The sequence below is a fragment of the Musca autumnalis genome, unplaced genomic scaffold (assembly GCF_047663935.1).
Source record: "Musca autumnalis isolate F117 unplaced genomic scaffold, ASM4766393v1 scaffold_3, whole genome shotgun sequence".
NCBI lineage: Eukaryota > Metazoa > Arthropoda > Insecta > Diptera > Muscidae > Musca > Musca autumnalis.
Window position 1 is genome coordinate 50,759,543 of NW_027411866.1, and position 15,476 is coordinate 50,775,018.

The window sequence follows — 15,476 nt, forward strand, 5'->3', positions numbered from 1 at the left end:
TCTACCAGAAATGACGCAAAACTTTACTCAAACGTTGGATGTGTTTTCAGCTTAAGGCAAGCGCGAGGTAGCGTATGTACTCAGGCCTTTATTCTACCATGGTTCATATGCTTTTTCAATGAATCGTTCAATTCAACTAGTTCCTTCATGAACTTCTATACAGAGGAACGAAGAAAAATGGTGCCAATAGATCTCGAGCTACAGATCCATCTACCTACCTCCATTTTCGATCTATAGATCCATCCATAAGTTTGCAATTTTTGCTTTACATCATTCTAAACAAATGAAAGTATATTTTACGCTCATTCGCTCATTCCCTCCTTCGTAACATCTTTATTGGCCTGTTTACTCTGTTTGTTTTGTTCTGTAGCTTGGAAATAATAAATTATAGAATAAAATTATTCATTTATTTTATTATGAAATGATGAGGATCGACGCATCATATTCCAGTTACAATAAATGCGGAGAAATTTTGAAATCTCCAAGTACTGGCGAAAAACAACAGTACTGCATATTGTGTTTATTTTGTCAGGAGATTTGTTTACAATTTAAAACATTTTTGACGCATATTGAGAAGGAACACAATCAGGATGCTCCATTGAAGGATGAAAAGTATGATGATAACGACGAGAATAAAGCTAATGAACATTTCAGTACTATTAACGAATTCATCAGAAATGACGACGACAGTGAGGAAGAAAAGAAGGTGAATGGTCATGGTCTACTTGTGTGGACTTTCGTTGAATGTCATTTTATTTTAGGATTTTCTTTTGGACCCGCTACAAGAACCTGAAGTCTTATTAAAAGAAAATCGCAAGCAAAAAGAAAAGAATAAATTGGGTCCAAAACATCAAACAAGACATGTTACAAGTGAAGCCCGGAAGAAATCAAACCAGTCAAAGAAACAGGATAACATAATTAAGCAAGAGCCTAGTGAGGATAATGTAAACATCATTAAAGATGATTTAGAGGTGAGTTGTCTGTAGTGAGCTTCCAACTGATTTTGTGTAAATTTTGTTAACATTTTCAATAGCCTGTTAATTCCATTGATGCAAGCCCTACAACTGGCGGTTTAGATGATACGGAAGATAAATTTGTTTTAGAACCACTAGAAATTAAAACTGACATCATACAAAATCCCACTGTGTACAGTGAAGATGTTGACTTTAGTGACATTGAGGATGATGATTTCCTCGATGACGAGGATTACGATCTGGAAGATATCAAGGCAGATGATGACGATGAATTGAAACCATCTCCAGCTAAAAAGTCCAAAGTTAAATTGGACGATGGTCTGGACATTGACGAATTTATGAACAACAGGGAGAGTGTAATAGCGTTTATTGTTGCCTATCAGAAACAAGATGAGTTGTGGGATGCAACAAGGCCACCGAAATTAGTAAATCGATGCCGAAAGAAACGAGACGAATGTCTTAAGCAAATATGTCAGGAACTGAAACAAGTAAATGTACCCATGACAATACGCGATGCAGAAAAGTGTATAAAATATATGAGAGTGCGTTACATACGCGATGTACGCATACGCATGAATTACACTAAAAACAAGGATAAGGATTACAAACCTCTGTGGTTCTATGACCATTTAGAGTTTCTTAAGCCAACATTAGGTTTTATACAAGAGGTGAGGTAATGAAATATTATAGTTGTTTATACGTATCTTATAAATTATTTGATTTTTATTGCAGCTACAAGAAGAACAGCTTTTAGCAAAGCCTAAATTGACTGACGACCAAATAATTTGCATAATACAAATTTATAAAAAACATTCCTGCTTGTGGAACGAACAGGATATATTTTTCTATTCCGAGCAAAGGAGACAAACAACATTGCAATCCATCATAGAAGAGATTCAGAAAGAACTAAAATTGAGTTATTCTCTGGAGGAAGTGGAAAATAAAATTGATTTTATACATAAAATTGTAAAGAAGGAAAAGGAAAAGAGTATTGAATTTTCTTCGAAAAAGCCCACAGATGAATACAAATCCAAGAATACATTTTATGAACATATATCATATCTCCTGCCACATTTGGGACCATTTAAATGTCAATATTGTCCCAAGGTTTTAATGAACATTGCCACATTTCGCATACACACGGCAAAACATGATGGCTCCAAGCCGTTCAAGTGTTCCATTTGTAATTATGAATTTACACAGAAACCTGGTTATGTTATACATCTACGACGTCATACCCAAGACTTTCCGTTTGTGTGCAAATTTTGTTCTAAAGGATTTCCGTGTAAAAAAGAACTTAAATTACATTTTCAAAATCATCCTGAATATGAGAAGGAGTTTATATGTGACATTTGCGGTGAAGGCTTTACACAACAGAAATTATTAAATTGGCATCTTAAAGCTCACAACAATATTCGAGATTCTATATGTAATATTTGTGGCAAAGGTTTTACGAATTCTAAGCTATTATTTCAGCATCGTACCGTGCATAGCCAAGAGAAAAGTGTCTGTAAACTGTGTGGGAAAACGTATGCCCACTATCGTGGACTTTCCAGACACATGATAAAAGATCACGGGACGACTGTAGCAGCTGTGGCTGCTGTTATGGGTGAGAAGCCTAAAAAGAGAGTACTTACAATAAATGAAATAAGTTAAGTGTACATACGTGCATATGTATGTAAATCATATTTAGTTGTTTAGGGTATTTTTATTTATTAATAAAATTATTATAGTTTGTATGGTACTGTTTTATTGCTTCAGAAGTTTGCAGATTAGGGTAATGACATTTTTTCATAGATAGATGTTCAGCTCATAATAATAGATACAATAGATAAACTTTAATTAATTTTGCATGTAATATGTTGTTGAAAATAACACAATGGACTAGTAGTTGGTATTTTCAAATTCCTATCACTTTCCTAACAAAATTTGTAATACAGGACCTTACTTCTTGACTTATCCCAGGTGACATTTCTTAGCATAGTCCATATTTACATCAGGCAATTTTCCTTGTTAGTTTGTCAGTTTTTAAAAAATATTTTGGCAACAAAAATTAATAGAATTTGCTTTGTTCCAGAACATGCAAGAAGCTATTATTTTTTACTACGATAACATTTTTTCCCTTATGTTATCGGAAAAAATAGTAAAAGTTAGTAGATTCTTGCAGTAATGGAACAGACCAATTGTTAATAGATCATTTGTATACCTTTAAATCAAAAGAAAAGCCAATCTCACATTTTTTACAATCAAACTAATAATTTGGCATATATGTATGCACGTTTGTGTGATTGTTGTCGTAGTCGTTGAGGAAACTAACAGATTTTTAATAGAACGTTATACCCCGGTTACACTTAACCGGATTAACCCAGTGGGTTTGGGTTTCAAGTGTCAATTACAAACGTCAAAAAAATCCTCATGAAGTGGGTTAACCCGGCAAAGAAATCTAGTGTAACCGTACTGTTAGTCTGATAAAAACTCGAAGGTATATACGAAAATGTATAAAAGTTGTAAAGTTTGTATCTATCTATATATATATAAAAATGGTGTAAAAAATGTATAGTAATTCATAAAATGAGAACGGCTAGGCCGATTTCTGTAAAATTTTTTGTCAGTTATTCATATTTTCGAGGAGAAGGTCTTTACGGAAGAAAATTTTGGAAAATCTCTCTGGAAAAGTCGGAAAATTAGAAAAATCGAAAATTGAGTTTTTGTATGAAATTTTATTCCTTAATAGCGAGACGAAGTTCGCCGGGTCCGCTAGTATATTATAGTTATAAAAATAAAAAATATGTTATAGTTATTTTCCATTATATTTTAATAATTATTGCCAAAAATTCTTTTGAAATTGACTTGTTTTTATTTGCTTCGCTGCGTTAATGCAAAAATCTACTAATTTTAATATTTTTTCGATAACATAAAGGAAATTTTGTTATCAAAATCAAAGTAAACAATTGTAGATTCTTGCAGGTATATAAATTCGATTTGTCGTATCAAAAAACAAATGCTCTGTTTAACCCAAGAGTCCTCGGGTTTCTTTCGATGTTTCATGGATCTAAGACGCTAAAAATTACAACAATTGTTTTAGTATATAATTTTCCCTCATATAAGAATATGCGAAATCCGAAGTCTACTAAGCAAGCACATGCCGTTAATTGCGTTGAATGTACGATTACACATAAAAATTCCCTAGAAGCTTTAGACCGATTCTTGAGGGATTTAAGAAGCAATCCGCGTTTAGTTTTCAGACAAACACTTCCAGTTATTGTATTCCAGCAGGTGAAATAAATGCATGCCTCAAGTCATCAGTTCTTCGGCGGTATGTTAAACTAAAACATAACATAAACCTGTTTCAAGATGGTCGCGAGTGAATTAATATTAAATGCAATAAAATCAACAAAAATAAAAATCCAAATGCGAATTGATGAAATATCCTTTTCCCTAGGAACAGGAATGACTTTAAATAAAGATTTATTAAATAACAATAATTTCAAAGTGGAAATACGCCCAACGGATGCATTTTTCCATTGTAAGTATGAATCTACATATTTTCTTTTGTTATTTAATGACTTGGATAATATTTAATTGTTGCTTTATAGTAACTCTCTATGGCAAAGTGGCCTTCTACCCCCACATATCTGAAACCGACGAGTACAAACAGAAACCTCTGAAATCATGAGTTTTGCTCACCCACCCATTTATATTTGGCCCCATTAAGAACAAAAAATACGACCAACGTTGCTTAAAAATATGATTTATTTGTTATTTTCGTCATCCAACTCTTTCTAAATCTACATATATGCATTGATAAATCTAGCTTAAAAAATAGTCCTCGCCCAGGTATTCAACACACCAGTCGATAGGAAATATAGCGACCAGCCGTTTCCGATGAACGAATAATCTTTACGACCTGACCTCTCTTTAGTCCGAAATATCTAGAGACTGGATCACCAGCTTGAATTCTCATCAACATGTTCTCCTTTAACTTGTAACGTGCCAATAGTTCTTGTTTTTCCTCGGGTGTCATAACCACATGCTCAGGAACCAACTCATGTTCAGTAATGTTTATGAGCAACTCGGACTCTAAAAATTGTTCCAAGATATATTTGGGAGCCATATCGACCAATGACTGTTTAGCCGAGGGTGTCATACCAGCCTGGACAACAACAATAGCGCGATGGATATTCTCCTCCTGCATGCGTGTACAATACGTCTTTATGGTCTTGATACCAATTTTAGGTTCATCGGGGAAGAATACAAACATCTGATCGGTGGGATCATCGTTATGGGCGACCAATACAATTAGATCCGATCGAGCTGGACGTTTCTCGCTGGGCTTGTCACCAAACATTTCCTTGAATTGTTCCAAGGTTTGATCCAATTCATCTTGTGTCACCAAATATCCTCTATCGTGACTTAGCTGCATGATAGTTTTCCGAATGCGCCATAGTTTGTAGGTTTCAGCTTCATCATCCATAGTTTAATTTGTTTTCGGTAATACAATAGCAAAGAAAAACACACAAAAATCTAGAAATTACTTAAAACACGCCGTCAATAAAACAAATGAAATGTGTACGGCTCACAGGTAACAGTGCATGTAAATACAGGGTTGCCAATGTTTAATAAAAGCTGTCAGTAACCGATATTTGGTAATGGGGAAACTTTAATGTTGACGTACTATAATAATAGGCCGTTTAGATTCTGGCAGTTCTGGAAAAGACCAAAAGTATAACAAAGACGTATAGAAACCAATGCTAAGTTTACATTTACGAAATCCACTCGATTTCAACTGTCAATTCCATAGCTCAAACGTCAAATGAAATCTCATCTGGATTTCATTTGACGTTTAACCTATGGATTTGACAGTTGAAATCGAGTGGATTTCGTAAATGTAAACCAAGCACACGACTTGAACAAATGCATTTCACAGTGTGGAATGTTGGTTATAGATGGCTAAACAACTTACAGGAATAGTAATCTGCAATGTTATGCTTGGTTTACATTCGGCGTCGTTTCGTAATTACGAAGGCGTTTCGAGATTTCGCGCGGAATCAAGCAAAATGATTTCGCATAGTCGAAGGTCACACTAGGGTGGATTCATTGAAATTTTTAGGTATTTATAGATCGACTTTCCCATTACAGCAACTTCATGATATTACTCTACTGCGGAACTCGATCTAGGAACCCTTGTTTTCATGAAATTGTTTTAATGAAACAATCTAGTGTGACCAAGCCCAGCAAAAAGTTTGCATCCGTGGATGCAGTTTAATCAGTACAAGTGTACAGTACAATTGCCGTTGTAGTACATCTTTTCCTATGAAATCACTTATGAATTTTACAAGGGAGCGCCCAGATAGGATGCACTCCATTTTGCTTCCACAGCACACAGCTAGGATGCACTCCATTTTAGATCCAAATCACAACTTAACATGCAGTGCTTTGGATTGAATTTCTATTCATTCTTCGGATTGCATTTTTAATCAGTCTAAATCAAACCCGTTCGTTGGTATTGATATGGTTACGAAGTTTTTCGGCAAATCACACACATGCGACCCGAACGCAAAGTAAGAGAGCAAATGTTTTGATTTTTTTACTTCAGTCTTGTACTGAATGTCATGCAAGCAGGTTGATGCTGCTTTATTTGTTTTTTTTTTTTTTTTGGGTACACTGAAAAGATTTTGCAGTTGTACAGAAAATATGTGCAGGGAAGAATTTGAAAATGACTTTTTGTTTTTTATTAATATTTTTAATAGGTGTGTCTTTTTACGTGATAATTTGTAATAATTATTACGAAATGTTACTAAATGCTGTCTTTTTACACAAAAGTTCAGTAAAAGAGAGCGAAGTGAGAGAACAATTTTGACAGTTGTTTGCTGAGAAATTGCTAAAAGTTGCTGAAAGAATTTTTCCCAGCAACATTTAGCAAGTTCGATCAGCTGTTTTTCAATCATCTGCTAATGGTCAGCTGCTCAATGTTTATCTTATTTTTGTGGAAAAATACTATAATATTACAATTCAGCTATATTTATAGATTATGTTATTAATATATTAAATACTAGGGGACCCGGCGACCTTCGTCTCGCAGTCTGTTAGAAGTCGTATTACTGAAGTCGATGGCTTTGTTGTCGAGTTCAATTGCAAATATTTCTTTGTTTTGAACTATTTAGGACGATCTTTGACGCAAATGCCCATTAGACAATCGTACTTTTGATAGTTGTCAGTTTGTCGAAGAAAGAGGCTACTGAGAGGCAAAGTGTTTCTATTTTCCTCGAATCTCTGTCCCATAAACTGACAATTGGGCAACTGTAAATCGGGACTACGATATATTTATTAAGCAAATAACATATTTTGCGACGCACAGTTGAAACAATGTAGTATCCTCACGCCCCCATTCGTTTCATAATCGATGGTTTTCTTCTTATCAGTACCTCCTACATCTTGCTTTTGATACCCTCAGCCTTTAGGCTAAATGTGCCTCAACAACCCCAAGGTTGTTGGACGAAGTTCTTTCAGACAATTTGGAGTCGATTTAGCCCTTTCCGCCCGTCTGGCTGGTGTGCACGATAACTCTCGAATGGATCAACCGAACCGAATTTTGAACTTCGTAAAACCTTGCCCAAACTTAGTTTAAGTTCCAAGTTGACCCATATTGGTCCAATTCTTCGGGTACCTCCACCAAACTTTGTCCAAACTCCCCCAAGCTGGTCCCCCAAACTCCCCCAAACTGATTTGAATCATCACTTTGCAAATCGTATTATTCCTTCCGGATATAGATCGGCTTTGAATATGGACCATATTAATCAACTCCTTCGTGTACCTACCACACGCCATAAATGAAGTTTAGGAGCTTCCCTCAGATAGTTTTAAATTTTTTTCAGCAGTCCATACTTCCTGAGATACTGGCCTAAAAACTCCAAGAACCCCTGACGGCATCATCTAAAATGCCAAATCCTGAAGATAACTCTCGCAGGGAGTTTCTAAATGGTCCAAACTTTGCACATCGTATTATTTCACCCAGACCAGCCGGTCCAGTCCTTCGGGTACCTCCCACACAAAATTTGGGAAAAGTGGACTTTGAGGACTCGTCTCGGATCTATTTCATTTTTTTGCAGAGGGTTGTTTTCACGATTCCTTTTACAACGGTACAATTTTTTGGAAAACATTTCCAGCGTTTTCATCTTCATCTTTTTAATCGGAATCTGACCGAAACCACTACTAATCTTTACAAACTCTAAACTAAACTCTCTCTTTTTAACAAAGTTTTCGCTGTTAATTTTCTAAAAAGACGCTTCAAAATAAATGAAAATCGATTTGATTAATAAAAAATGTCTATACAACTTTTAGAAATTGAAAAAACAAAGTAGTGCAATGGACCCTGACAGTAGGTGCATATTCAATTTTCACCAAAAACTGTCAAAAAAAGTGTCACGGTATACTCCTAACCCGAAGCTACATAGAAATGTGTCAAAAAATATTTTTGCAAAATTTTCGCAGATTTTCGCGATTTTTTTAGGTTTTATCCTTTTCTGCCATGAGGCTATTCCGAATTGGTGCGAATTGTCAAAATCTGTTCAGCCGTTCTTGAGTTATAAGCGTAGTAACTAACATCATCCTTTTTTATATACATATGGTTTGTTCCAGTACTGCACATTTCTACACATTTTTGCTATTTTTTTCGATAACATAAAGGAAAAATCGGTTATCGGAGTAAAAATGTGTAGAAATGTGTAGTACTGGAACATACCAATATATAGATTTTTTGTTTATTTTGCTTAATATTGAAGAGCTTTTTCATTGCTTTGGAGTTAGCTTTTCTTTCATGCATTGGCGCCAATGTTTTTGTTTGGGTTATCAACTGTTATGCCAAGTTTACACTAGCGCTCCAAAATCCACTGGATTTCACGAAATCCTGAAATACACGCGCCGGTGTTTACACTTATTTTTTGTTGATTTCAAACATATCACAATGATCAAGGTAGATGCATATGCGCAGCTGATCGAACATGAATTTTCACAAGTTGTTGTAAATTGAATTAATCATCAAAAATATAGAACTTTACAACTTTATTGGGAAAATTATCGTAAAATTATCTATATATTGTATTAATTGTGTATAGTACTAACAAATGAAAAAATAAAAAAAAAATGATTTTATCGTTGAGACATTATAATAAAAATTTTTTATATGTAGATAAAAGTTGTGCTCAGAACCTGCATAATATTAGTACTTGCAGTAGTTTTCCCGTTTAGTGTGCTAAAAATGCGTTCCCGTACTCCGAAATGTAGCAAGACTTGCACTTCTCTTTAAACAAAAATAGCGCCGAATAACACCTTCTCCCGTTTTCTGCCATACAATTTTGGCCTAGTAGAAACTATCAGCAAGTATTTTCATTGGCATCTTATATGATAGCTGATACGTTGATTTTGACATTTTCCGGCAATTTCCGTCATTTTTCCGTTCCCGTATTTTTTAAGAAATTTGTATAGATAAGCAATTTTTGACTAATCGCTCTTTTTTCTTCTTCTTCTTCTTTATTTGCCTATTCGTTTTTCGAATTTTGGCGATCAATGCAATTATATACATACATATTACATCTGTTACATTATAAATTTCATTTTGGTGTTTATAAATTTCTTATTACCTCAGCAAATGACTCTCTGTTTCGGCTTTCGCTGAGAAGATTCCCAACATCTTGGATACCAGTCCACTCCTGTATGTTATTAATCCATATCATTTCTTTTCTTCCTCTAGTGGGTCTTCCTTCAATTTTTGTTCGGATTATATTTTGGAGTAGCTTATATATGTTGTTTCGCATTATATGACCAAGATAAGCTGTTTTTCGTTTTTTTATTATATGGATTATTTCCTTTTCCTGGTGTAGCCTTTGCAGTACCTCACTGTTTGAAACAAACTGCGTCCATGGAATTTTCAATATTCTTCTGTATGTCCACATTTCAAAAGCTTCTAGTTTTTTAATATCTGTTGCCTTTAAGGTCCAAACTTCGACAGCGTATAACAGAACTGACCATACATATGTTTTCATGTATCGCAGCTTGGTTTTTATGTTTATATCATGGCTGGTAAAGATTTTCTTGTATTTGATGAATGCTTCCCTCGCCATTTCAATTCGGCATCTTATTTCGGATGAGTTATCCAGCTTGTCATTTATCACTGCACCGAGATATTTAAAGCTGTATACTCTCTCTACTGGTGTATCTTTTACTGTTAGTGTGAAAGGGGGATAGCGGTTTTCTTTGCTCACAATCATATATTTTGTTTTCTTAATATTGATTTTTAACCAATACAACTCGCTTTGTGCTACCAGCCTATTTAAGAGATATTGAAGACCTGACATGCTGTCAGCTAAGATTGTTGTGTCGTCTGCATATCTTATATTGTTGATGAAAGCGCCATTTACAAATATTCCTTTCTGAACATCTTTAAATGATTCCTGAAATATTTTTTCGGAGTATACATTGAATAGTAAAGGTGACAATATACATCCTTGCCTAACACCTTTAGATATTATTATATCTTCAGTCATCTCTCCTTCAACATCAACCTGTGCGGTCTGTTGCCAATATAAACTTTTTATGCAGCGAATTTCCTTTTCTTCGATACCAATAGATGCAAGGATTTCTACAAGTTTATCGTGTTTGACTGTATCAAATGCTTTTTCATAGTCTATAAAGCAAATATAAACGTCTTTTTGAGCATTTTTACATTTTTGAAGAAGAACTTCAATTGAAAAAAGCGCTTCACGTGTTCCCATTCCTTCTTTAAAGCCGAATTGAGAGAATCCCATAACATTTTCACATCTTTTATATATCCTGCCATGAATTATCTTGAGAAAAATTTTAAGGGCATGGCTCATAAGACTAATTAGTCTATAATCGTTGCATGCTTTTGGATGTCCTTTTTTAGGAATAGCTATGAACGTAGATTTTAGCCAGTCCTGTGGATATTTACCGGTTTCATATATGCAATTAAAAAGCCTTACAAGTATGTTGATATTATCGCCTTCAATCAGTTTAAGAATTTCGGATGGGATTTCATCTGGACCACATGCTTTCTTCATTTTTAAAGATTTAATAGCAGCTTCAGTTTCGTGTTTAGTTATCGGAGTTCCTACTTGTGGCTCGGGTTCCATTATGTCGTAGTTTGATCTGTTTTCATCTGTATAAAGAGAGGTTATGTAATTCTGCCATATAGCTTTTTTTCCGTAATATCAAAAACAGCTTCATTGTTGTTGTTGTATAGAACTTTTGGCAGTGATTTACGATATATTCCCGCTGCTTCCTTAATTTTTTTGTTGAGATTAAAATCGTCATGAAGTTCTTGTAATCTTTCAATCTCCTGGCATTGTTTGTTAAGATTGTCATTTTTTGCTGCTCTGATTGCAGATTGTACTCCTTTATTTAATTCATGATATAATTCGCATTTGGAATTCTTATATTTTCGACGTTCTTCCATTAGGCCCAGTATTTCTGTAGTCATCCATTCATTCTTCCGTTTTCTTGGATTGCTTCCTAAATTATTATCTGCTATTGATTTTAGCGATTGTTTTACCGACTTCCATATGCTTTCACTGTCCATTCCTTCAATTTTACTAAATTCTTGCCCTATGAGGGCTTTTATTTCTGTTTTTATTGATGGCTCATCAAGTTTCTCAACGTTAATTCTCTTACGTATTTTTTTCTTCATGTTTGTCCTTAGCTTTGTTTGTAGTTTTGTCATCAGTAATACATGATCGGATGGGACGTCCGCTCCTGGATACGTAGATGTTTTTGTTACAAAAGAAGAATAGCGTTTGTTAATTAATATATAATCGATTTGATTCCTCACTATGTTTGTTGGTCTATCCTGGGGTGACTTCCAGGTATACAGTCTTCTAGGGGGGAGGGAGAACATTGTGTTTGTAATTTTCATGTTATGTTCCTGGCAGAATTGGATCATTCTGCTGCCTCTTTCATTCCTCTCTCCTAGGCCATGCTTTCCCGTAATCCCGGGCACTATATCTTGGCCCACTTTAGCATTAAAGTCGCCTTGAACTATTGTTATTTCATGGTGTTTAGTCATGTTCATTAAGTATTTAATATCTTCGTAAAACTCTTCGACTTCTTCTTTGCTTTTATCAGCGGTAGGTGCATATACAGTCAACCAAAAAAGTCTACATACACCCTATAAATCTCGAGTTTTAAGGGTAAGGAAGCATTTTTATGAAAATCCAAGTAAATAGTTCTATTTCATATCCCTAATAAACAATATTACGTACAACAAAAATATATTCCATAATACGAATAACGGTAAATTCTATAAAAATTAAAAAAATAATAGGGAAAAAGTGTACATACACCCAATGAAATATTAAGATTACCGTAAAATTTATGGAATAAGCAGTACAAATTTTACATTTTATTGCTTGATCGAATTTCTCTGGTTGTCTATGATACATTTTAGACAAAATAGGACCATATTTGTGCTTTAATTGACGTTATTTAAGGTCAGAATTCGCGTATAGCTCGTTAAGGCGGACCCTTGCAGATTTCTTTGAGTTTTTCAGTCTGGTAGTTTATGAAACACGAGAAAATACAGTGGGACTAATTATTTTAAGATTCTAGATCGCTTTGAAGTTGTTCTTATGTATAATATATGCTCCTGAGCTTCGCTAAATATGCGAATTCCTGAGTTTTTCATAAATTTTATAGTTTTCACAGCATTCCAAGGGTCAAATTACACGCAAGAACCTTGGAATTACCTTGTAATACATTTTTGGACCTTAACTCAATCAGAAATGTACAAAATTATTCTACAAACCCGCCCCTAAAATTTCCAAAGCTTCAAAATAAAAGCACCACCAAAGAATGCATGAAATTTGTATGAAATTTACACTGTTAACTAGTATGCTCTCGTATTATGATCGTTAGGATCACTTGAAGCGCTATAAATGTCGGAAACTTTTACATTGCTGATTCAATGGATGCTCGAGGATTGTACCAGACCTTATTACAAGGTAATTCAAAGGCTTCTGCATGTAATTTGCCCCTTGGAATGTTGTGAAAACTATAAAATTTATGAGAAAACTCAGGAATTCGTATATTTAGCGAAGTTCAGGAGCATATAATGTTTACAAGGACAACTTCAAAACGCTCTAGGATCTCAAAATTATCAGTCAAACTGCATTTTCTGGGTTTTTATAAAGTAACAACCTCAAAACCTCAAAGAAATCTGCAAGGGTCCGCTTAAACAAGTTATACGCGAAGTCTGACCTTAAATAACGGCATTCAATCCACAAATATGTTGCTATTTTGCCTAAAAGATATCATGGACAACCAAAGACATTCGATAAAGCAATAAAATGTAACATTTGTATTGCTTATTCCATAAATTTTACGGTAATCTCTATATTTCATTGGGTGTATGTACACTTTTTCCCTATTAATTTTTTAATTTTTATTGAATTTACCGTTATTCGTATTATGGAATATATTTTTGATCTATGTAATATTGTTTATTAGGGATATGAGATAGAACTATGTACTTGGATTTTCATAAAAATGCTTCCTTACCCTTAAAACCCGAGATTTATAGGGTGTATGTAGACTTTTTTGGTTGACTGTACTTGTATAATATTAATTTTTAGTGGTCTTGCTTCCAATTGTATAAGCATTGTTCTATCAGATTTGGGAATAAAGCCTGATACACATTTTGCTATATGTTTTTTAACAATAACTCCAACGCCGTTTCTGTGATTTTTATTCATATTTCCTGAATAAAACATTTTAACATTTTCAGAGACAAAGTCTCCACTGTCAGGCCACCAGGTTTCGCAGACTCCTAAAATGTCGATTTTCAATTTATTCATTTCATTCACGGTATTAGCAAACTTTCCAGATTCATAAAGACTTCGCACGTTCCATGTACCAATATTCAGAGTGTGTTTTGTTTTACCTCCGGGGATTCTTAGCACCCTCGTATGACCGGAGATTGAGGGCCGTTGTTCATGTGTGTCCATATTTGCATGATTTTCATGGGATATTACTTCAATGGTTTCCCCATGGTAGAATAAAGTAAAGGTAGGCCACAGCTAACAGCTGATTACAATTTTTTTCTTTTTATGGCCTAATCTGTCAAAAGCAGGGTTGTCATTTTGTACTGTTTTTGACATTATGCAATCATAAAGGTAGATGTATCGCTGAATTGTTCCAACAAAAAAATTCTGCTGTAACACTATATCTTAAAATTGACAACAAGGACAAATAATGTGTATTCGCGTGGCAAAATAAAATTGTTGATTTTTTAGCAAAACTTACGAATGAACAATTTATCAAATATTGATATTAATTTAAATTTGTTCTAAAAGTACGGGAATGTAAAAATTAAAATTTTTGTAAAAATTCTGCTGACATTTATCAGCAAATCGGATGCCAGCAATCACGATGTCAGATTAGCCAAACTTGTCAAGTAGAAAATAAGTGAATGACATTTTTTCATTGTCATAAGTTTGGGAAGAACTTTTGCTATTTTTGGAACACTTCCAACAAGAATATTCTGGAGCCTAGCTAAAGAAATGTTTTTACACTATATGGCACTTTTAACATATAAAAAGTGAAGCTCTAAGTTCCATATGTTTTTGTAATACGAATAGCTATGCAGGTACATCTACCATTATTATTTTACCATGCCATTTGACGTTTTAAGCCATGGCTGCAGGGTAACATTTCTCAGTGATTTTCATACCTGGCCTACCTCTACTTCATTGTACCATGGGTTTCCCGTTGCCTTCTGAAGGGTTTACAGTTTTCCTTCTCGGTATTCAGCCGCTCCACTGGAGTACAGACGCTGTTTGCAGTCGCCCAATATGGGAACAGACACTGCTTTTTCCTTTTTTCTTTTGGTTCGCCCCACATATTTTATTTTTGCGGTACCCATCATATGTTGAGCGTTCCCCTATCCACCACCTGGGGAGGCGTCCGATGGGAGACAAAAAAGAGAAAAAAAAAACAACTCCGCACGGATCTTTTTTCTAACGCTACCATTAAAAAAGTACGGGAACACAATTAAAAATAGCATTGTAACAAACTCTTATGTTACACGCTAAAACTTTCATACGAAACTTTCCCTTTATTTTGGCGTTCTTAGGTCGAGTTCCCCATTACAGTAATTTCATAAAATTACTTTTGTATGGAACTCGATCTATGAACGCCAAAATAATGGGAAAGTTTCGTATGAAAGTTTTAGCGTGTAACATAAGAGAAAGTAATTTAATATTTGTTTCACATTGTTTACAAATTTTGATACTAAAGTTTTTTGTTGCAGCAATTGACCATCTACCTTGTTTATTGTAATACGTGAAAAGTGTTGGTACTTTTTTAGGCAAAACAGGGTTGTATATCATGTGTACTGTGATTTCGATGTTGATTTCGCTGAAATCACGAAATGAGATGATTTCATTTTTGTATGCGAAATCATGATAAATTTAGCTTGATTCCGCGCGAAATCAC

The 15,476-nt window shown here is 34.5% G+C and overlaps 3 protein-coding genes across 3 annotated transcripts in view; 2 read left to right on the forward strand and 1 right to left on the reverse strand.

The window, feature by feature from the left end:
• Positions 1–228: 228 nt before the first annotated feature.
• On the forward strand, positions 229–2,713 carry LOC141396717 (uncharacterized). Its single transcript, XM_073972354.1, has 4 exons — positions 229–706; positions 762–971; positions 1,034–1,642; positions 1,707–2,713. The coding sequence occupies exons 1-4, from the start codon at positions 422–424 to the stop codon at positions 2,628–2,630; spliced, it is 2,028 nt and encodes a 675-aa protein (XP_073828455.1). The 5' UTR covers positions 229–421; the 3' UTR covers positions 2,631–2,713.
• Positions 2,714–4,391: 1,678 nt separating this feature from the next.
• LOC141396718 (general odorant-binding protein 28a-like) overlaps positions 4,392–15,476 on the forward strand; it is a 67,868-nt gene continuing 56,783 nt past the window's right edge. The window contains exon 1 of the mRNA XM_073972357.1: positions 4,392–4,500. The gene's annotated coding sequence lies outside the window, so the exon portion shown is untranslated. The remainder of the gene's footprint in view (positions 4,501–15,476) is intronic.
• Positions 4,710–5,570, reverse strand: Polr2E (DNA-directed RNA polymerases I, II, and III subunit Rpb5). Its single transcript, XM_073972464.1, has one exon. The coding sequence runs from the start codon at positions 5,446–5,448 to the stop codon at positions 4,816–4,818; it is 633 nt and encodes a 210-aa protein (XP_073828565.1). The 5' UTR covers positions 5,449–5,570; the 3' UTR covers positions 4,710–4,815.